Below are 23,135 nucleotides of genomic sequence, written 5' to 3'. Positions count from 1 at the left end.
CCCCAGGCTGGCACCCCCCAAGCAAGGTGGGGGGCAGCAAGGGATGCCCTTATTTCGAAACCACCATGTCAGGGGGAAGGGGTGCAGCATCCTCAAACGCAGCCCAGCGTGGGGTCCATGAGTGGCCCTGGTGTGGAGGGGGCAGGGTTGTTCCCGTGGGAGCGGGATGCAGTGCTAATAAGGCTTTGCTAACAAGCTGGCGCCGTGCCCAGGCCTGGGGCCGGCTGGAGTGAAGCCCCGTGCCCGCGGGCAGGGGGGAAGATGGGCCCACGCCTGGGGAGGGGCCGGAGGGGTCTCACCTCCACTCCACACCGTGCTGTGGGAGAGGGCTGGGGGGCTTGGGGTCTGCCTCCGGAGGGTGCTGGGAGACACTGGGGGCACCTGCTGCCCCGGCACTAGGCGTGGGATGCCCCTAGCCCTGCTTCCGCAGCAGTCCCGCTCTCCTGGCGGTCCTGCTTCCACGAGGGTCCTGCTCACCGGGAGTCCCACTCCCCAGGGTCTGGCTGCCCGAGGTCCCATTCCCCGGGGTCCCGCTTCCCGAGGTCCGGATCCCCGGAGCCCCATTGCCCAAGGTCCCGCTTCCCGGGATCCCGGTGCCCTGGTCAGTTTCCCGCGGGCGGCACCGTGCGTGGGAGCGCAGCGCCCCCTGGCGGCCGCAAAGCGCTGCCCCCCGCGTGTGCGTGTCCCCGTGTCCCCGCGCCTGTGTCCCGGCGGTCCCCTGTCTGTCTGTGTGTGTGTGTGTGTGTGTCCATCTGTCCCCGTGGGTGCGTGGGACCATCCGTACGCCCACGCTGTCCCCATGTGCATCTGTGCATGCATGTGCATGGACCCTGTGCGTCCGCGTGTCCTTGCTGTCCCCATGTACACCCGTGCACCCACATGCACGTGTGTCCCTCTGTCCGTGCTGTCCTAGGACGCTGCGTGCCAGGTGCCAGCCTGCGTGCCAGCTCCTTGCACACCCAGTGACGCCCGAGACCTGGGCACGTTCACATCTTTATTCTCGCTGCCAGAGATGTTGCCGGCCGGCCTCCTGGCCAGCACGGACATCCACCCCACGGATAATTTAAAAGCGTCACCCCCCTGGCACAGCACAGGGGTGGCCAGGCTGAGACAGGGGTGCCAGGGGCTGCTGCCACGGTGAGGGTCCACAGCAGTTCCCTTCAGTGGCAGCGGGTCACACCCCCCCCCGCCCCATATAGATATGTACATTATACAGAGCTACCCAGAGCAACACAACACGTTAAAAAAGATCTACTCTTATATACAGTATTTATAAAAAGCATCCCAGCCTCCACCACCCCAGTAAAAAAATACGTCTTTTATGTACTTTGCTGCAAGGCAGCACCACCACCCCCCCCCCCCCCATGCTCCCACCCTGCCAGGCTGCCCCCCCACACTGGGAGGGGAGCTGGGGGGTGGGAGAGCCACTCTCTGGGTTTTGGCGTGGCGTGGGGCATCGCAGCAGGATGGATGGATGGGCGGTTAGGAGAGGGCTGTGGAGTCTGGGTGCTGGCCTCAGGTGCCAGGCAAGCAGGGCCAGCTTGAACTGGGGTCTGCCCATCACCCTGGCATCTGGGCACACGGGTAGGGGGGTGGCTCCAGAGCCTTGAGTTGGACGCCGATGAGCGCTGCCCCCAGCATCCCCCCCCCCCCCTGCACTCCTGACCTGCACCCCTCGGCAGCGCCAGGTCCTGGGCAGCCAAACCAAAGCATGGGCAGGATGCCAGCGGGCACCAAGCCCCTGCAGGCGTGCCACCTCCCCACGGTGGTGCAGCCTGTCCCCAAGTATGGCCTGGGGGTCACCAGGGTCCCATCCACAGGCACCAGGAGCCAACTGTTCCCCAAGCAGGCTCAAAAGCAGTAGGCTGGGTACCACCAACCATGGCAGCAGGACCACACTTGCCAGTGGGGACTGGGGTGCCCCCGTGATGCTGGGGTGGCATCTCTCTGGGGAGCAGGGCATGGCAGGAGGAGAGGATGGGTGGCTTGGGGATGGGTCCTGGCATGGGTCCCCACTGAACTCCAGCCCCTGGAGGGGCCCAGGATACTGCCCCAGTCCTCAGCCCCTGTGGTGGGCAGTGGCCCGCACCCTTGGCAGTGCCTGTTGCTGGTGGCTCTGGGTGCACAGAGATGAGCTCCACCTGACAGCCAGCTCCTGGTGAGGTAGGGCAGTGTTATTCTCCCCATTTTACAGATGGGGAAACTGAGGCGCGAAGCAGGAAGGGTACCTGCTGGAGCGGGGGTGGGGGGCACAGCACCTGCCCTGGGCTTGCTGCCCCACCCCGAGCACAGGTCTGGGGGTCCCCGTGCCTGCCATGGCTCATGCCCCCTCACCACCACCACCACGGGTGATGGCAGCGATGGCGGAAGGTCCCCAGAGAAGCCTGGTGGGGCCATGGTGTGGGAGCTGAGCCCAGGGCCGGCTCTCCCTGGGGCACCGGTAGGTGGGGGGGAGGTTGGCATGGGCACCCGGTGCTGGCTAGTGGCTGCCGCCGCTCTTCCCTCCCCCTGTGGCCCAGTCGATGATGATGAAGCTCAAACTCATGATCATGAAGATCACCCCAAGGAGGGCAAAGCAGGCAGCCTGTGGGGACAAGGAAGTGGGTCAGGGATGGCCAGGTCCACGAGGTCCCCAGTCCAGCCCTAGGACCCCCATCCCTGTCCCCATCTCTGCCCGCCCCTGCCATGCTTACCAAGATTTTGGGGGTGGAGCGCAGCGGCTCCTTGTCCTTGGGCATGATGCGGATGTAGAAGATGGCGGGGAAGATGAAGATGAGGCAGGGAGCAGAGGTGGCACCTGGAGCAGACAGGGACAGAGCGGGCAAGGGGCCCCCGTCCCGCAGCTCAGCTCTGCCAGCCCCGCTGCCAGGCCAGGTCCTGTCCCCCTCTGCCCCCCCACGCCAGCCCTGGCAAAGCCTTCCAGGAACCTGGGGACACCGTGTCCTGGCACCATCCCCACACCCCTCCCCGCAGCCAGGGCCTTGGCACCGAGCCAGGTGCTGAGCAGGGGGAGCCTGGCTTGGGGGATCAAGGGAAGTGCCCAGGAGAGAAGCAAGCAGTGGCCGGCAGTGCAGCATCACGCTGCAGGAACCAGCCTGCTGCAACAGGGATGGGGGGCACCCCATATGCCACCTGGTCCCAGCATGTTGAGAAGGGGAAACTGAGGCACGGGGGTTCAGGCAGAGCACCAGGCAGGGGTTGAGGCTGATGTGCTGCCTGCAACATGTAGCACCCAGGGCAGGACAGGAGTGGGGCACTGTCACGCACCAATCATGCCAAAGATGCCAAGGATGGAGGGGGCAAAGATGACCAAGAGGTTGATGAAGGTCAGCAGGACCACGGCGATGGTGACATGGCGGATCCAGCTAAAGTCTTTCCCTTGGAACAGCATCTGCTGGATGGCCCGGCGCACCTGGGGACAGGGACAGGGTGTCATACATCATCCTTGGAGTCAGGCCCCATCCCAACCCCTGTCCCTGCAGTCCTGCTCATCCCCATCTCCTCTGTCCCAGCCCTGACACTGATGCCCCACTGGTCCCTGTTGTCCCTTCCCCTGCCCCAGCCCTGTCCCCATGGCTGTGCTGGTCTCTCTCACCCCTTCCCCTGCCCCAGCCCTGTCCCCATGGCACCACTGGTCCCTGTCACCCCTTCCCAGCCGTGTCCCCATGGCCCTGCTGGTCTCCATCACCCATGCCCCAGCCCTGTCCCTGACACTCACCTGGTCCTACTCCCCAATCCCTGCTGCCCCGCTGATCCCTGCTATCCTGTTCCCAGGTTTCAGCCCATCGCTGCCTCAGTTTCCCCTCTCAAAGCCTCAACCCAAAGCCCTGTGGCAGCCAGGGGTGGTGGCATCATCTGGCATCCCCACAGGGCCACTCACCGGGAAGAGGACAATGGGGACGGTGAGGGTGACAGCCGTCAGCACGGCCACCCGCACACACAGGATGAGCACATCGAAGGGGTCCACCTTGTTGTACGTGTGCAGCAGCTCTGACTCCACCCGGCCTGTGGGCACCGGCGGGGAGCCACTGGGTGAGTCCCATCACTGCCACCCCGGTGCCAGCATGCCGGTAGGGTGCCCAGCCCCCTCCCCAAGGGCTCACCATAGAACGTGAGGTATCCAAAAAGGGCAGCCAAGAAGTACATGAGGTACATGACCATGATGGAGATGTTGGAGATGCACTGCATTTTCTTCTTGGAGGGACTGCAGGAGATGGTGAGCTCAGCATGGCCCCCACAGGCCAGCCCACCCTGTGGCAACTCCTGGCACCAAGGACCCACCCATCAAGGAGGGGTGATGCCAGAGCACCCTGGGGTGCACAGGGGCTCTGTTCCCCTTCCTGGGCTGCGTGGTGGGTCAGATCACCCATCATCATCCACCCACCCTGGGTCATAACACCCACCTTCCAGGGGTGATATCACCCACTACCAGCCAGCCACCCACCCACCCCAGGCTGTATCACCCACCTCCTGGGACTGACACCACCCATCCCAGGTCCTACCACCCGCCACCCACCCAGGGTCATATCGCTCACCTCCCCATGATGCCCTGGCGCAGGTCCCACACCCAGACAGCACTGCCTTTGGGTGGGTGCCAGAAGCCCACCCCTCCCCATGGGTGCCCCCACCCAGGACTCACTCCTTCAGCTCTGTGTAGATGGGCAGGACCTCAGGGTGGCAGACAAAGGCAAAGGCCATGATGGGGATGGTGTATGCTGTCTGCATGAGAGGAGGGTGGCTGAGTGCCAGGGGCCCAGCTGGCAGGTGCTGTCAGGGCCAGGACCACCCACTTTCATAGGGTGCACAGGGTGGGGGCTCATCCGGAGCCCTAGGGGTGCATCCAAGGTCCCTACCTGGGAGTTCAGGGTGAAGAAGCTGGGGTTGCAAGTGCCCTGCTCAGGGGCCTGGAGGACAGTGTAGCCGTTCTGGTAGTCGCTGGTGCTGATGGCAGTGGCATTGAGGCTGCCCGTGAGGTTCCCCTCCTGCTCAGGGAGTGGACAGGGGATCTGGAACTTCTTGTAGATGACCTGGGGGGAAAGATGGACATGGGGAGGGGCAGCACCAGCACCCCCCAGCACCAGCTGCCCAAGCCAACACCGCACCCGGCAGGAGGGTGCCCCTGCAGGGACCCCTCCATGGGTCACCCTTTGCCAGCAGTGCCCCACAGTGATGCTGGTCCCACAGTGATGCTGGACCCCCAGCCTGCCCCTGCAAGGGTGGGCAGCGGGGCAGAGCAGGGCAGTGGCACGTGGAGGGCCCACACACACAGTTCCCCCCAGCATCCTCTCCCTTCCCCTTTCCCCAGCGCTTGGCTTCTTCAGCCAAAAATAACCCAGCAGTGTGACAGCACCACAGCATCTCTGCAGCCCCGAGCACCCACTGTCCCTGCTGTCACCACAGCACACAGCCCAGCCACGCGCCAGCAGAGCCACGCACCCCAGCAGAAGGGATGCTTGGCACCCCAAGCTGCCAGCATGTGCCAGCAGGTGCTCACCGAGATGAGGAAGAAGACCATACAGCTGAGGGAGAAGCCGCTAGCGTAGCCAAGGTAGCCTGGGGAGGGAGGAGAGCAGCTGGTGGGTCCAGGCAGGACCCTTGTGCTGGATGGGTGCCCCCTCCTTGCCCACCACCCCCAGGCTGACACCGTGACCCCACAGGAATCCCGGACTGTCAGACCCCAGGGCTGCAGGTGGCATCCCCCTGACTTACCGAGCTGCTTCATGAGAGCCAGGGGCAGGATAATGGTGACAGAAACCAGGATCACCAGGTAGTTCCCGTTCATGTACCAGTCCCTGAAAGCAGAGGGACTGCTCACTGCCCTGCTCTGCTGGGGCACAGGAGGCACAGGAAGCCATTGGTGGGGGGCTGTCTGCCATCTGTGGGGATCCCAGATCTGGCAGCCCCAAGGATGCTGGCAGCTTTGCTGTGCTAGCGTCCCTGGGGACCCCTGAGGCCAGTGTCCCTGGGGGCAATTGAGCTGGGGTCCTGCCTACCCCCATAGTAGTGCAACCCCAAGGGTTACAGCTGCTGTGGGGAAGGCTGAGAACTGCTGTTCTCAGCACATATTTGCCTGTGGGCAGCCCAGGGTACCAGCATCTGTGAGGGGACTCAGCCAGGTCCTCAACACCCCAGGTGGAGAGAGCTGCCCCTGGCTGCCCACAGGGCAGGACCCCTGCCCAGCCCTGGTCCTACATGTGGTCAAACACCTCAGAGCAGTCGGGGTTGAGCCTGGTTGGGATGCCCAGTCCAGGACTGGTGGAGGTCCCAGTGGCAGCTCTGCCCAGCTCTCACCCCCCATGGCTCTGGTGGGGATGCAGGTATGGGGTGGGGATGCGGGGACCCATTCCCAACCAGAGTTCCCATCCCCCATCCCACAGCCCTGGGCTCTACTCAAGGAGGAAAGCCTGATCCCAAGGGGATGTGAGGAGCAGGGATTGGAAGTTCAGCCCAGTTTAATCCCACCCAGGGGCTTATTCAGCACTGACAGTTATCAAAAATAGTAGTGGCTTAATGGCAGTAAATCCCTGCCATGGGCTGCACAGCTGGAGCCGAAGCTCTGGCACCTGCCCGAGGAAGGCACACAGGCAGCGTGGGCAGGAGGCACTCACGTGGTCTTCTCCTCCAGGTTGAGGAAGGTCTGGATGACAAGAGGCACTTCGGATTTGACGATGTATAGGTAGCTGGACATGGCTGTGGGGCAGAGCGAGGTCATGCTGCGTCAGCATGCTCCAGTCCCATCCCTTGTCCCCAGCCCCACTCCTCACCTCCGATGTTCTGCAGCGTGATGGCGATGGCTGCAGCCAGCTTCCCTGGCGTGCCAAAGGCTCGGTAGCCCAGCTGCTCATAGGCACGGATGCCTGCAGGACAGGGAGTGGTGGCAGGGTGAAAGTCAGGAGGGGATCCCCTGGCACAGCCCCACTGAGGACCCGACACTCACCCACGATGCCCGAGGACTTGAGCAGCAGGTGGATGGAGTAGCTGGAGAGCAGGGCCACTGCCGTCAGGAGGAAGCTGCGGGAGGACAGCGCCGTCACCAGCAAGTCACAGCACCAGGCTCGGACACAGCCGTAGGGCAAATCCCACACAGGCAGGCTCTGCCTGCAGGCAGCCATCCTGGCAGGTCACCCGGCCCCTCGCCTCGGCACCGGCTGGGTGCTCACAGGGTGGATGGGCCACAGGCCCAAGGGCAGCCGGCACCTGCGTCCTTTGGGCCACGTGGGGAAATCTGGTCTTGTATGAAGGAAGTCAAGCCTTCCTCCTCCTCCCCAGTGGGGCACAGCGCCTGGCAGGGGCAGACAGGCTCATGCTAGGGACGGGCATTGCTCAGGCAGTGGGACACCAGTCCCTGCACCACCCCAAGCCAGGGACCCCTTTTATGTCTGCACCCCTAGGACCCACCGATGCCCTTGGAGAGGCCCCCCCCAGCGCCCCTCACCCAAGCCCCCATGGGCGCACCACACTCACAGGAAGAGGATGATGCCGGTGTTGGCCATGGCGTAGGCCAGTCCCAGGATGCCGCTGCCCATGATGGCGTTGCTCAGGTTGAAGACAGACATCCCGAAAGATGTCTTCCCTTCGAACTGTGCACACAAGACACAGCAGGGATGGGACGCTCCGGTCACACCAGGAGCTACCCCCATCCCACAACCACAGTGCCCATGCTGATACTCACATCGGTGAAGTGCGTCTGCTTCTTGTCAGTGCCGTGGGGCAGGAACTCCTCCATCTCTGCTGCACTGGACTGGTTCTCCTCAAACCTGGGCACCGGAGGGCGTGGGGTGAGGCCAAAGTAGACACAAGGGCCACCATGCCCCCCCCCCTCCATGCCCAGGTATTGCAAGGGCAGGGAGCAGCTGGCAGGACCCCCCAAGCCCCTGGCACCTCCACTTATCCTGGGGCCCCTACCTGTCGCCTGCCAGCGAGGGGACAGTGGAGGCGGTGAGCGCAGTCGTGTGCTTCCCATTGGGCACCAGCTCCACCATCTCAGCCTGGAGGGGCACATCTGTGGCATCCATGGCGACGAGGTGGCTGGGCTCACTGCAGGCTCTCCTTGGGCTCTGCAAGAGGGGGGCAACAGGGGTCTGGAGACGGGCTGCCCTTGGGATCCACAAGTCCCGCATCCACCAGGGATGCTAGAGTCAGGCACAGCACCAGCGCTGATGCCATCGCAAGGACAGGCTGGACTTCTCCCTTCTGCTCGCTTGGCACACAACGTCCCACAGAGCTTGCCCCGGCTCCAACAGCTCCACGAGGGTCCCCAGGTGGAACTGTCCCCTCGCTCAGCCAGCCATGCCACAGCCCACCCATCCCGCAGCCCACCCCACAGAGCTGCTCCGCTCCCTTGCACGCAGCACTGCAGTAGCCCAGCCCCAAAGCCTCCATCCACAACGCCTGCCCACCTCCACTACCCTGCCTGCAGCAATCAGCTCCGTGCCTCAGTTTCCCCTCTCAGAGGTGGGTGCCGACAGGCGAGTGGGGGTGTTTGGGAGGGCAGCTGGGGACGGGGTGGGGAGCTCAGGGTCCCCCCAGCCACCACCGTTACTTAAAGCCTTGTGGTACTGCCCGGCGCAAAAGGCTCACCCGCATCCCGCCGCCCAGGGCCAGTGCTGCCAAGGTGCCAAGGCAGGGGTCTTGGGGGCACGTCAGGGCTGGACAAACGGAGCAGGAAAGAGCGCGGGGCCAGGAGACAGCTCCTTGGCAGGGGAAGGCAGCCAGGCTGCCGAGCGCGGGACGCCTTGGCACACCACACAAAGCTGCCTCTGTGCAAGCCCCAGCCCTCCCCGCCCCGCTGGGAAACGGCACAGGGTGGCTTTCTGGGGCAGGCTGGCAGCTGGGCAGGGTCACCCACCACCCTGAGGGTCTGGGGTCCTGTCCGGCTGGCTGGGGTGCTCCATACTGGGGCCATCTCTGGCCAAGGGATGATGCCACCCAGCCCAGGGTGATGGCTGGCTGGGATGCAGCGCGGTCCCCAACCCCAGGGAGGATGCTGGTGCCCTGTCACTGGATCCCTGTGGGGTTAAAAGGGGACATGCCCATCTTTCTTCTAGGGGATCAGTGGCCCTGGGGACCAGGCAAGCCTTCCTGTGGCACTGCTGGAGCACGGAGATGACGGGGACAGCAGCCCCCACAGCACGCAAGGGAAGGATGTCACAGCAGGGTGTGGGCGTCAGCACCTCCGGACTCCTGAGCTGCTGCCCTGCCTGTCCCTGCCCATTCAGGCCACAGAGGAGACCTGGCGGGGTCATCCCAGGCCACGCACTGGCTGCCAGCACTGCTGGGGAGGGGGGGCCAAGCCCCTAAGGCTGGCCTAGGGTAGGGGGCACAAGGCTGGGCCACCCTGCCTGCGACACCCAGCCTGGTGGGGAAACTGAGGCAGGGCACAGGCCAGCGAGGACCAGAGCAGGGAGGCTCAGCTGTGCAGGGGGGAAGAGAGGGAAGCACAGGGCGGGCGCTGGGTGATGATTTATCCCCTCCACTAGGCCTCTGCTTGGGCCAGATCCAGGCATGAACATGGCTGCCAGCACGTCCAAACACCACCGTTAACTCTGCGCCTTCCCGCCACCATGGGCAGGCATTGCCAAGCCCACCACTCCCAGTGCCGGGCTGGAGGGGGACCACCAGGTCCCCGGTGCTCCATCACCTCCCTGATGCCCACCAGCACTGCTGGGCTGCCCACAGGCACAGGCTTCGCTGCCTCCCACCAGCAGCAGGCAGGAGCTGCCCCACTCCCCCTGCCCGCTCCCCCACGGGCGCCAGGGAGGCTGGGCGCTCTCCTCTGCAGCCCCTTTCTTCTCCCAGGTTATAATTACACCTCGCCGGACGGCTCAGGAAATACCAGCTTCTTCCCCCGAGCGCCTCTCGGAATAGCAAGCGGCACGGCCAGGCTCATTCTGCATGCACCGGGCTTAGCACTGCCACCCAGACGCTTCCTCCCGCCGGGCAGCCCCGGCACAGCCCTGGCACAGCCCCGGCACAGCCCTGGCACAGCCCCGGCACCGCTCACCGCCACCTCCCCAGCCAGCCCCGGCCTTTGCCCCTCGGCCAGGGTCTCCCAGCGGCAGTGGCCAGGGAAGAGGGGGGAGATGAAAGGGGAGGGATCAGGAGACGCTTCGATCGGGCAGAGCGTGCCCTGCCTGCCGCTGTTTGCCTTGCGATAAGGCCAGGCAGAACAGCAAATACATGGAGCGGTGGACGGCCCCCGGTTGGGGGGGGTGGCGTGTGTCCCCCCAGGGCTAGGGGGTGGCAGGCTCACCCCTGTCCCTGTGCACCCACCTCAGCCGGGGATGCTCCACTCCAGGCAAAAAGCATCTCCCAGGGATCTCACCCCATGGTATGCGCATCCCCGCCACACAGACGGGGTGTTGCCATCCTTGCTGCCGCCTTGGGCAGCCCATGTGCTCTTCCAAGGGCTGCTCCTGCTGTCCCACTGCTCAGTGACACCAGGGCCATCATCCACCCCAACAATGCTCCGGCACAGCCAGGCAGCCCGCGCCGGGCCCCGGTGCTGTCCCGCAGCCCCCCCGCGGGGAACGGCAAGCCGTATGCGTGGGGCGGCACGTACCCTCCCCGCCGGCCACGTCTGCGCACCAGGGGAGGCTACATTTGGTCTCTCACACCACGTCCCGGCCAGCACAGATGCCTGCTCCGCCTCACCGAGATGGGGACACGTGTATGGGGCAGCAGGGCTCCCAAATCCCTTTCCCTGGCAGGCAGCCAGGCAGCCCTGGGCTTGCCCCAGCCCCCCTGTCAGCCTTCCTCGGGGGCCAGGACACCATGGTGGGGGATGTGGTCCTGGAAGGGGCTGCATCCCTCTGCCCAGCATCTCGCTTCCACTCAGACTTTATTTCAAAGGTGGAAAAACCCAGCTGGGAGCAAGGCACAGCCAGGAACAGGGCGGGCTGGGGCAGGAGAGCTCAGTCGGCAATACCAGAGGAATGTGTCGGAGGTCCATCACACCTGGCAGCATGGTGAGGAGGGCACATATCACCCTGGGAAAGCCAGACACTCGCACTATGCTGGTTCCCCTGGTCAAGCCTCAGCACAGCACAGTCCCTGCTGGGGCACGCCATGCCGGTGGGAGTACAGCACGCTGCCTGCCAGCCCTGCCTGCGCCACACAGTGCCAGCCTGGGATGCAACGACCTGCCATGTGCCCGCAGCCCACGACTCTCACCCATGAGGGACAAAGGCACCGGGTCTCCCTGGCTGTGGGTGGGTGTTCCCCCAAGCCAGGGACCCCTGCCGGCCAGAGACCCCCCTCTCTATCTCCTCTCCCTCTGCAGATGAATCCCAGCTAATCCACCCCAGCTGGGACAGTGGGACTATTCCGGGTGGTAATCCAGCTTTAATGCCAAGCCTGCCACAGCTGCCGGCCTGCGTGCTCACAGCCAGGTACTCCACTGCCGCCGGTGTATGCTGGGGGGCAGGCAGAAAGGCCCCCCTGTCGGTGCCTGCCTGCCCAGGTGGCTGTTCGGGTTTCCGCAAAGCTGGGCACACAGAGGTCTCATGTTCCCTGGGGCTTCGCTGGTGACATAGCCCTCCCAGAGGGACAGGCGGCATGGTCAAGCAGGCAGAGATGCCAGCTGTCCCCCCCCACCACTGCCATCGGCCCCCAGACCTGGGGGTACCCGCAGCACCGCTGCTGGGCACAGGGTGACCTCCAACCTGGGGTCCCTGGTGAGCCCCCAGAACCACCATAGGCACACAGGCAGGGCTGGGGCAACAGCCCAAATCTCGGGGGTCCCCGGGCATCACCTCCCCAGGGAGGCTGGCTCCAGCAGGGCAGACACACAGTGGGGACCCCCCCACACCTCTCGTTGACCCTCCACAGAGAATCCCCTCCCCGGGTGGCCCTGGGAGCCTGAGCACTGGGAGCCGAGCCAGCCCAACCCTGCAGGAGCAGGGCCTGCCCTTCCCCCCGAGCGCACGCAGGCATGGCTTTCCCCCTGACCTGCCTTCCTAAAATTAGCACCCCAAACCTGTTTTTAAATCTACGGCATTTCTCTCTCCTCCACCTCACAGCCAAGCAAAGGCAGTGCCATTGTCCCACCTCCCCGGGAGCAGTGGGCACCCAGAAGGGCAGATCTGGCTGCCCAGGGGCATGGCCAGGCACCTCACCTTTGGGGTGAGGGTTCTGAGGTGCACCCCCATGCGCATGGGGACACCATCAGCCGTGGGGAGGCTTACCTGGAGGCAATTTGCCCACTGCATGGCTGGAGAGCCCCTCTGGGTAGCCCCACTGTAGACCCTCCCCAAACAGACCTGCTGGAGACCCTCATTAGATAGCCCCACCAGAGACCTTCACCAGATAGCCTCCCAGATGATCATGCCAGTCAGCCCTGCTCACGGTCCCAGCACAAGCTGGGCAGCACGCTCACTGCTCCTGGGCTCATCTAGACCTGGGGCAACCTGGGGTTTCAGCCCCAAATACTGCACCACGACTCAGCCTCAGGCTAGGTGATGCCCATGGCACTACAGCCAGGGCAGAATTGGCAGTGGCAACAAGAAGCAAGTGGTTCTTGAAGACACTGTCCCAGCTAGCAGGGCTCCAGGGGCACCAACACCTACCCCAGCAGCTCCAGGCCATCCCTGCCATGCCATGCAGCGAGCAGCATCCACCCAGGATCTTCCTTCAAACAGCACAAGCGGCACCCATGTCCTCAGGGACAGCTCTGCCCAAGCACAGGGATGTGCCCACAGGCAGAGTGTGCCAGCAGCTGGGCTGGCTTGTGGCCACCCCAGCACCATCCCACAGCAGTGGATGTGCTTGGGTCTGGGACATACTGGGGAGGGGAAGGCACTGCAGGGAAGGGGGTGGCAGAGCTAAACATCACAGGGGGGCCATGGGGAGGGTTTTCTAGTGCCGGAGCCATGGCACAGCTCAGCCATGGCAATCCCCTGCCAGCCATATGCCCCAGGATGGGGCCATAGGAGGATCAAGTGGCTGCAGCACAGGTGCCAGCCACCCCCATCGCACCAGGTCCTCCTGCATCCAAGCGCCAGTACCAAGGAGAGCTGGGGAGAACAGTGGGGAAACCGAGGCCAGGCAAGGGGAGCCGTGCACAGCATCGGGACAGCCCAGGCTGACACAACTCAGTGTGGAAGGAAGGGGTTGAGCCCATGTGGGACAAGGTCAGGCAGCAGAGGCAGCTGGCAGCGTGGGGACAGGGTAGGCACAGCATGAGGCTAGTGGCACCCAGCGTGGCTCTGGGGGAAGCCAGGTGTAAACGGCAGCTTGAGCCCAAACAGCTGGCTCTAGGCTAAATGTTGGATTTTGCTTTAAACTTAAAGCCAATGCACTGCCCATCAGGACCTCAGGGCCACCCAGGGAGCATGGTGGCACTGTGGTGGTGACCGATGGGCAGGTACTGTCTGAAAAAATGGTTGTGTTTTCTATCACAGCTCTGGAGTGTGTTTTGCCTTGGAAGTGAGACGCTTTCCAGGAGTTCCCACTCCCTAAAACACACCTGGCCTTGGTGGGATGACACTGAGGGGTCAATGGCAAAAAATCCAAACTGTCATTTGCTGCCGGCAGCACCAAGGACATCAGGAGGGACCAGCCTCAGCTGCACCCTCGTATGCCCCCGGCACCCCCAACATAGCACCCTGTCCCAGCCTGGGGCCAAGACCTGCCCAAGCCCCGTGGGACCACTGCCACCCCTGGCCTTGCAGCTCTAGCCATTGGGCCACCCCACCAGCCTGGCATCTGCTCCCCAGCCCGGGGATGGCAGGACCAGGCTGGCTGTCCCCCTGCTGGCACGGGGAACCCAGCCAGCCCCAAACCTGCGTCAGCAGCCAGGGAGGTGCGCAGTGCCCGAGACCCACACGGTGAGAGAGGCTGGGGGCATGGGGGGCCCATCCTGTCCCCAATCCACCTCTGTTTTCTCAAGGGCTGCATTTCCAAAGGAGCCCGTGGGATCCCACTCCTTCCCCCCGTCTCCACGTGCCAAGGAAAATAGGCTCTGCCGGTGCCTGTTTGTTTGCCGTGGCTGCAGCCCTGGCGTGTGATTACAGCTGCAGCGCGGTCGGGCGCTGCGGGGCCCTTTGCACCTCAGCCAGGCTCCCCCACGGCGCCAGCACCCCCCCCATGCCACCCCTGGGTGGGCCAGAGTGCCCCCACCGCCCCCCCAAGTATCACTGGCCACCAGAGCCCAGTCATGCCAGTGCTCAGTCTCCAGGGGACAGGGCAGTGTCATGGGGCATGGATGGCTTTCTGTGGGGTGCCCCCATGAAGCCAGGAGGCAAGAGCGTGCCCGTGGCCGGCAGCAGGGACCAGGCAGGTCTAATGGCTCAACTTGGGCGTGATCCAACCACCAGTGGAAAATTCCCCATCTCCTCTGTGGCAGCTCAGCGCGGCCATGCCCTCCACAGTCAGCTGCGGCTCAGCCCTGCACGGGGGCTCTGCCTTCCCTCCATCCCACCTGCTGGGGACTTGCTAGGTCCCCTGGTCACCTGTGCCACCACATAGCCAGCCCCAGCATGGAGAACCCACGGCCAGCAGCCACCTGCCATGCCTTAGGGCACTACCTTTGGGGTAGATGTCTCTCCGGCAGGACATTTGCAAGCCGCTTCAGGCAGCGCAAGCCACCACACCGCTGGCATGGGACACGCGTGGCCAGTGGGAACGCAATGTGCCGCCTGCCTTTCCACACCGCTGTCCCGGCCAGCCAGACTCTATAAATACCCCGGCCCGGGGAAGCACGGCACGCACAGCCCGGCCAAGCCCCGGCAGCACCGCGACCGCCAGCATCGCTCTCCCTGGCTGTGCCCCCCGCCGCGCTCCGCTCCTCGCCCCAGCACCCTGACACCCGATCCTGCCCGCGCACACTTCCAGCCTTAAGAAACATATGTCGTTCCCACGGGCAATTAAAAATTAAAAGTGGAAAAAAGGGACAGAAAAAGGGGGTCTGGAGGTTGGTGTTATTTTTATCAGCAAAGCAGGCGGCGATGCCGACCCCCCCCCGGCACCGCGCCGCGGGAGGAGCTTTGCTGGGTGCTGGGGTGGAAAGGCGGCGGGGCGGGGGGGCCTCTGCCTTCCCTCTGCCCTCGCAGGATTTTTTACCCACCCGTGGGAGGCTTTAAGCAGCTGGAGAGGCAAGCGGCAGCAGAAAAGCAAAGCAAACAGCCCCCGGGCACCGCCACCTGCCAGGGCTGTCGGAGCCCCCGAGCCCTCCCAGGGCTGCCGGGGGCGGGGGGGGGGGGGCTTGCCCGCCTCCGGGAGGAGGAGGAGGGCAGCGGGGCACGGTGGGGGGAAAACGGGGCCGGGCGGGGGGTTAGGACGGGCTGCGGGGGGGACCAAGGGGAGGCGAGGGCTCCGAAGCCCCGGCAGCCTTCAGCCACGGAGTTTCCCGAAGGAGAAGGCAAAAAGCACGGGGGTGCGTGCAACTGGGGAGACTGGGAGGGACTGGAGGGGACTTACCTGCCCCCCTCTCCGGCGGTGCCTCTGCTTCGGGCTGGGGCGAGCAGCCCCCGGTAGCCGGTGCCGCGGATTAGACTATCCTACGGCCGTAATCCCGGCCGAGCCGGAGATTAAACCGGAGCCGAGCCCGCCCCCAGCGCGGCGGCTCCCAATCTCCGCGCCGCCGGGGCAGCGTCAGGGGCAGCGCCGGGGAGGGACCGGCCGGGGGGAGAGCAGCCGGCCCCCGCCCCGGCCCCGGCCCCGCCTCGCCCCGGCCCCAGCCGCTGTCACCGCCCCCGCCGGGCATCGCTCTCCCGCTGGGAATCACCGACGCACCGGGCATCAGTGTCCCACCCGGCATCGGTGTCCCACCGGGCATGGACGCCCCGCCAGGTACTGGCCCCCGCAGCACCCGGGGGCTGCTGCCGGAGCCCGGCCGCTGGCTGGGGTTTCTCCCCTCTCGGGGGGAGCAGAGTCACCCGACAGCTGGGGAGGGTCCCCCCAACACCCCCCAACCAGGCTCTCCCCCCGGCCTGCCAAGCTCAAGTCGCTACCACGTTAAGGCAGCCCGGCCCGGGGTGCCAGCTGCCCCCGCAGGGGCTGTCCGGGTACCTCAGAACACTGGGAGAAAACAATCCGTGTGGGATCACCCCAGTGTGACCCAGAGTGGGGGGGACAGTCCAGTCCCCTCCTCTCGTCTCCATCAAACTTCCCCACTTGAGCTGAAACACCTCTTTTTTCTTGGAGACACAACTTAGGCATCTATCCCCACAAAAATGCCCCAAAGAAGAAATTTCTTCTTCCAAGAGCATCTCACACACTGCAGGGAGAGCCAGCAGCTCCTGGCCAGCCATCAGCATGTCCCTGTGGGTTCCCTGCCCTTTCCCAAGGGCTGTCACCCCCAAACCACCTCCTGCTCCTCTGCCCTGCCTGGCTTTAACTTCAGAGTAAATCTCTGGGGCTCGGTGCACCCTCCTCCCCGTTAGAGCCGCAAGCCTTGCACAGCCACTGCACGTTAGCAGGACGGCTCCGCGCGTTGCTGGGAGCCTTTATTTGTGTTACACATATCTTTCATAAATCCTTGCGAAGCCTCGGGTGGCCTGGGATGGAAATAACACCAACGGCCGGCAGTGAGCGTCGCCATCGGGCTGGGAGGAGGAAAATCTCCCCTCGGCAGCACCCTCTCGCCTGGGACGTTAAATGTTCAATGGCAGCTCTGCTCTCGCGCTCCCAGCAATCCTGCGGCTCCTGTTACTGCCGCTCTCCGTTGGCTGGAGACATCCATTAACTAATTTCTAATAACAGCAGCATGCGTAAGTTCTGAACCAGCGCTGGCTGGCATGCTGGGGGACCGGAGGCAGCCAGGTTTGGCAGCTTGGTAGGAGGGGATGGGGGGTCAGAGGGAGTCAGAGACACCCAGGGCCATGGGCATGGCTGGGCTTCAGCCATCCACTTAACCCTTCCCCTGCCCTGGCGAAGGTGGGCGCCAGCCATGTGGCACCAGCAAGGAGATGTCCCAAGAATGGGTGGCAACCCACCTCGGCACCCATTGTAAAAGGAGTCTGAGAGCTGCCACCCTGTAAGAAAACACAGCGCGGGCAGCTGGGGATGGGGACAGGCAGGGTGGACCCATGGCATGGGGGTGCAGCATGTGCCAGCAGGGTGGTCATGCTGGGGGGCTGGGCTGTGGACAGTGACTCAGAGCCTGGCTGCTCCTTCCCAGCCCTTCCCCTTCTCCTGTTGGCACAAATGAAGCCATGACCCCTTTTTATCACCCCCTGTCTTGTCTGGCATGTGACATCCCTCTATCATTTCCCCCTTTTCAGCTGGGCAGAGGAGATATTCACACCATCCCCACCGTACCTACCTGAAGCTTTGTAGAAAATCAAAGCTATGAGAAGGAGAGGAGGAAAAGGGAGCAAAGACATCCCCAGACCTCCCAGAGCCTGTCCCAGAGGGTCCCCACATCCCACAGCCAGCATGTGGTGGCTCCAGCCCCATGCAGCCAGGCTGGCCATGCACTGGGGAGCCAGCATGGGGACCAGTCCCCTCGTCGCAGCTGGGGCTGCCTAGGAGAGGGGTGGGCTAACACCCTCCTCTCAGCCCCCTGAACCCCCTGGCTGATGGTGCCTCCCCAGCACAGCCCAGGGCCGTTTCACCACTGGCTCTGGTGGTGTCAGGCCTGTGCCTGGGCTCCAGTGCATTGCGAAACTGCAGCCGTGTGGTTTTCTCCGGCCAGCTGGAAAGTTTGACACTGGATTCCCAGATGTGAGGAGCCTTTGGGGGAGCGTGGCACGGCACGGTATGTCCTGACGGCAGCATCCTGCCTCACCAGTGGCAGGGAGCTGAGCACTGTGCCGGCTGTGCTGTGCCACAGCCCTTGCCTGCAGCCCACCCCCATGTGGTTTGCTTTCTTACGAATCCCCCCGGCCAAAAGCTGACCTATTTTTCATCCTTCAGCCACACTCAGAGATAGAGCCGATTAAAGTGAGCCCCCTTAAAACCCCTTGGCCTCGATAGCATCTTGGCATGGGACAAGGCCAGCCAGGACCCAGCCATGAAGGAGTGGGTGCCATGCACAGCCAGGGCATGCTCTCCTTGTCACGCTTGGTTTCCTTACATGGCCTCTGTGCCTGCTGCCTGGCTGCTGCCTGCCACTGCCCACTGTTCCCAGGGTCGAAATGGGAGATGGCAGGAAGATATGGCAGAGATAATGGTTAGATCTGCAGCCCAAGCAGTGCCCTGCCCCCGTCACAACCATGTCCTCTCGAGCAAGAAGCCTCCCAGAGCTTGTCCTTGCCAAGAACACACCGGCAGGTGCCTCTGGTCCCCAGCACCAGCCATCCCACAGGCATGGCCCCAGCACCTGTCAGGGGCTCTAAGACCCCACTGCCCCCCCGACCCCATCACTGGGGAGCAAGCAAGTCACAAAAGGGGCCAGAAATGCTGGTGGCAGGAGGAGAGGGATGCCTGTGGCCAGTGGCGTGGGCTGGGAGGACTCCAGGGTGACACTTCCCCAAGGCCATGCCCAGGGCAGGAGCCTTCCTCCCCCCAGCCTGTCCCTCTGCAGAAGCCCCCCAAATGCCAGCAGCATGGCACCTGGGCCCAGAGCTGGCAGGGAGCAGCCTGTGGCCCCCTCCCTCGCCCTTGACCATCACCTCCCTCGCAGCACACGCTGTCATGTGGCAGGGCACAACAACAACAAGGACTAATTGGTTAATGTGATTTCAAAACATGATTTGCAATTATAACTTGCCAGAGAGCATTCAATGATCCCGCACATCAGGAGAGTGGGTTTTTCTCCTTCGTTTGTTCCTGGAACCTCGAAACCAATTAACTTTACAGAAGCCAGAAGCAAAGCGCTGCTCAGCAGACCTGAAGGGTGGGTTATCTCTGCACTCAATCGCTTCCCTGCCAAGCGCTACACCAGGAACCAAGGACCTGAGGACAAGCCCAGGGTAACCCCACTGCTTCTCCCCACAGTCCTGTGAGGTTTGGAAGAGGGTCCTGGGACCCCCAGCTCCTGCAGCTCCCACCAGGACACCAGTCCCACACAGGCTCCTCCAGCCATCAAGCACCACAGGTGCTTGGAAGCACTTGAGGGTGGAAGAATGCCCTGAGCTCTAGGAGGTGGGAAGAAACTGTTCCTCTTGGAGTAGGGGGACCATCCTCTCTGTCACCTTCAAAAGTGCTGGCAGCAGCCTGCACATCTCTGCCACTCAGGCAGGGCAGCCATGTCCCCGCTGTCCCTGCTGGCAGCACCCACAGCCTCACTGGGGCTAGGGGCTTTGCCTCCATGGGCTTGCCATCCTGCAGCAAGGGCTTAAATGCCTTTAAGGCAATTATGCAAGGACTTAGCAAGGACTTCAATACTTTTAAATGCAACTTAAATGCATTATTAAAGCCAAACAAGCCCAAGCGGCCATGATGCTCCTGAGATGTCCGGCACCCAATGCCCTGCTCTGGGCCAGCTCCTCTGAGTCTTGGCCTGTTTCCCCAGTGCCCCCAGTTACTGAGCTCTGTTGCTTCCTACATCTCACTGGAAAGCCAGGAATAGGGCTGGCAGCATTTTCCTTCAAGCAGGCAAAGAGGTGCTGGGTGGCAGCTGCTGGAGAGACAGATGCTCTGGCAGCTCTCCCTTGGGATGGTGCCAGGGTCCTGCTCTGCTGGGGGACCTGGGCTCACAGGGGGACCCACCAGCCTGCAGGGAACACTCCCATGTGCACAGGGCCTGAGGCTTTCTGGGCTGCGAGCTGCCGACCATCAGCTCCCCGAGTCCGAAGGTCCTCCATCCCACAGGGAGCTCGGCCATCCCACATTGCAGCTACCTCAGCTACCCAAGGACAGGGAGGGAGCTCAGGCAGCTCCCAGAGACTCCAAGAAGGCATGGGGGGCTCATGACAGCACCAGGCAGCAGGGCTGGGTTGCCCTATGCCCCAAAATCCGCCTGGGCTAGGGCCAGGCCAGACCCCCAGCCAAACCCTGCTGGGACACCAGGTCCACGGCTGAGCCACAGCTGGGCTGGGTGGTTAATGTTTAGCAGAGCAGGAGCAGGGCCCTGGCATGGGGCAGCAGAAGGAAATGTGGGACAGCACTGGGTGGTCCGCAGCACCCGGGGAGGGGGGGTCTCCTGTTCAAGCTCCCCAGCAAGCTGTTACAAGCACAGAGCCGGCTGGGGGAGCCCCAGGGGGGCCCAGGCACGCTGCTCTGGGCCTGGGCAGTAGGGCGGCAGATGGCTGGGGAGCTGGGGAGCAGGAAGCGGGGAAGGACCAGGGATGCCTTTTGGCCCAGGCAACTGTAGCATCCTTGTTTAAAGATATAAATAACCGGGCCAAAAATGGAGACGTGGCCACAGCCGTGTCCCTCCTCTCCCTGGGGGGCAGCGGTTGGTCCACAGCTGACTGAGGAGATAATAGGGCTTGTGCAGCCCCAGCAAAGCTGCTGTCTGCTCCCACTCCTGGTGGGATGTACCAGTGGGGCTGTGCTGGACCTCCACCCTTGCCAGGGTAACTGGCAGCCCTGGGGCCAGACAGCAGCACAGGGTCCTGCCAGGTGTGATCCAGCCATGAGGAGGAGAGGGGATAAAGGCCCTTTCATGGCCTGCCAGGGCAAGGGATTCAGCAGGAGAAGCACAAAAGGACATGGCAGCGCTCAGGACTGAGGCTGCTGTGTTCCCCAGCATCAGGGTACTCAGCCTCCCACAGCGGTGGAATGCAGGGGGTGCCTGCCCCAGCCAGCGTGCAGCTGGGGAGCACTAGGTTCCGGGGTCCTGGAGGGCACCCCCAGGTCCCCGCTGGCATCACCCAGCTTTGCGCTTGGGTGGGTTGAGCCTGGCACTGTTTCTGGCTGCACAGTGCTGGCATCTTGGCCCCCTCCATGGTTGGGAAAGCCCCAGAGCGGCTGCCCCTCTCCCTCCCCTCTGAGCTGGCTGACAATTGGCTGCCCGAGGGACGCCGGCCTTGATCCGCATCGCTGGCCGTCCCCATAGCTGAGCAAACAGAGAGGAAAACAGCCCCCGCTGGCCCCAGCACGTGGCCAGGCACCTGGCACCCCCCAGCACTCCCATCCTCAGGACCCCCCCCCCCCAAGCAGAGCTGGCAGTATCACCCTGCCCAGCGCTGCCAGGGGGGTTAACAGTACCAGCCCACCTGCCCCACAGCTGGGAAAGAGCCTGGGGGTTGTGGGTGCTGAGCTGGGAGTTGGGCTGACAGAGCAGGAGCAGGGCTAAGCACCCACCATGCTGGCACAGGAGCTGTGCCAAGGCAGTCAGCACAGCAGGTAAAGTGCTGGGGCGGCCCCGTGACTGCTGGCCCTGGGTGTGGGGCGGTCCCTCCTTGCCCAGTCCAGGGGTCAGCTTGCCCAGTTCAGAGCTGTTTGCTGTGGGGCTGGGCCAGTCCCCGCGGCCTGCGGTCCAGCCTGTTGGGGGCAGGCGGCCAGTGTGCACCAGGGGCACGTGCCCGGGCCCTGCCCAGCTGCCCCACGTGCTTCCCCCACAGCCTGATTCCCCGAAACTCTTCCCCACCAGCAGAGCGTGGTGCTTCATGGAAACCTCCCTGCCCCCTCACGTTGCTTCCCCATCGGAGGGGCACCCCACTTCTGGCAGAGGCTGGGGGGATGGCAAAGGCTGTTTCCCCATCCCATTCTCCCTCTGGACATCCCCTGCCACCCAAAGACCCTGCTGCCTGCTCCCAGGATCCACATCCTGCCTGCAGGCAGCGGCTCCCACCCATCACCAACACCAGGCTCCGCATGGGTGGAATGGGGGATGCTGCCACCAGCAGTGGTGCTCATGGCGGCACCACGGCCAGGGTAGGGCTGGGGGATACGGGCTTCCAGCTGCCCTACCCAGCCCTGTAGCTGCGGCTTGTCCTCAGGGAGGACAGGCCATGGGTGCAGGGCACAGGTGGCTGCTCCAGCTCTGCTGGCTGCGCCAGGAGCACTGCCCGCTCCTTGTCCTGCCGCCGGCAAGGTGAGTGTGCTGCTGTGGCCACAGCCGGCCAGCTGCTCCCAGTTCGCACTGGCTGAAGCGACGGGCACGGGGCTGGTGACCCTGCAGTCCGCCCATGCAGGGACACCACCATCCCATGACTGTGATGGTGTGGGTAGGGGGAACCAGCCCATGTCCTGCAGCCCCCGCAGCCCCGCTGCCAGGCAGGAGCACATGATGCAGCCGGTGATGGCTCTGCCCTGGCATGGCCGTCACTGCCGGGAGAGGGCCAGGGGCACCGGCACCAGAGGGCCCCGCCTGCCCCACAGCGGCACCCGGCTGCCCCACACGAGGCCCAGGCTGCCCCACGTCGGACCCCGGCCGCCTGACGCCACAGCCAGGCTGCGCCGCACCAGGCCCGGCCCCGCCCGGCCCGCGCTCCGGCTGCCCCGCGTCAGGCCCCGGCCGGCTCAGCCCCGCCCCGGCCCGGCCGCGCGGGCCCCGATCGCCCTCTGACGGCAGCCGGCGGCTCGGCCTGGCCTCGGCCCGCCCCGGGCCCGCCCCCTGCCCGCCCCGGGCCTGCCCCGGGCCCGCCTCCTGCCCGCCCCGGGCCCGCCCCCTGCCCGCCCCGGGCCTGCCCCGGGCCCGCCCGCTCCCCATACCGGGCCTGCCCCGGGCCTGTGCCCTGCTGTGTCCTGCCCGCCCTAGGCCCGCGGCCTGTCTGCACCGGGCCTGCACCCTGCCCGCACTGGGCCTGCACCATGCCTGTACTCTGCCATGCCCTGCACACACCTGGCTGCACCCTGCCCATGGCCCGCCCGCCCCCTACCCTCGCCTTGCCTGCACCCTGCCCACACCTACCCTGCCCCCCGCCTGCGCCTGGCCTGCACCCTGCCTGCCCCCAGCCTGGCCCTGCTGGGGCTCCCCAGGCACCCACCACCCTGCCACACTCATGTGACCCCAGGCCTGTGTCCCCCCAAAAGCCCTCTCTCCCTGCCTGCACCTCAGCACTCTGCCTGCTCTGCCATGGGGCAGCCCCTGCCTCCCCTGGTTCCTCCCACAGGAAGGGGTGGCTGTGCCACCCCCCACCTCACCAGTGGGGCCACCCACACCCCAGGGCCCCCGACTCCCCAAAAGTGACCCACAGAGCTCAACACTGCATGGCGCCCATGGCTTTCACACGGCACCATGTGGCACGGCAAGCTCCCCAGTGGCACTGGCATCCCAGGGTCTGGGTCCTCCCAGCCCCGCGCCTCCTGCACAGGGCACGGTGCCCCAGGGGGAGGCTGGGGCCCCCGTGCTCCCCCAGCGC

At 64.6% G+C, this 23,135-nt stretch overlaps 1 protein-coding gene across 3 annotated transcripts; it reads right to left on the bottom strand.

Moving 5' to 3' along the window:
* Positions 1–981: 981 nt before the first annotated feature.
* SLC38A3 (solute carrier family 38 member 3) lies at positions 982–15,562 on the bottom strand. Of its 3 annotated transcripts, none has more exons than XM_055806139.1 (16): positions 15,418–15,562; positions 7,906–8,057; positions 7,673–7,757; positions 7,465–7,580; positions 6,938–7,011; positions 6,765–6,857; positions 6,609–6,690; positions 5,710–5,792; positions 5,495–5,553; positions 4,854–5,027; positions 4,640–4,719; positions 4,104–4,204; positions 3,881–4,005; positions 3,268–3,412; positions 2,694–2,797; positions 982–2,584 (listed from the first exon to the last, which is right to left on the bottom strand). In XM_055806139.1, exons 2-16 carry the CDS (start codon positions 8,013–8,015, stop codon positions 2,480–2,482), a joined length of 1,536 nt encoding a protein of 511 aa, XP_055662114.1. In that variant the 5' UTR covers positions 8,016–8,057; positions 15,418–15,562; the 3' UTR covers positions 982–2,479. The 3 variants fall into 3 exon arrangements, with proteins under 3 accessions (XP_055662114.1, XP_055662113.1, XP_005229855.3); XM_055806138.1 differs by lacking the exon at positions 15,418–15,562 and adding an exon at positions 10,273–10,445; XM_005229798.3 differs by lacking the exon at positions 15,418–15,562 and adding an exon at positions 8,581–10,231.
* Between the last annotated feature and the right edge of the window lie 7,573 nt (positions 15,563–23,135).

Source organism: Falco peregrinus, chromosome 5 (assembly GCF_023634155.1).
Source record: "Falco peregrinus isolate bFalPer1 chromosome 5, bFalPer1.pri, whole genome shotgun sequence".
NCBI lineage: Eukaryota > Metazoa > Chordata > Aves > Falconiformes > Falconidae > Falco > Falco peregrinus.
Note: the sequence above shows the minus strand (reverse complement) of the source record. Positions and strands in the feature narration are given on the sequence as shown.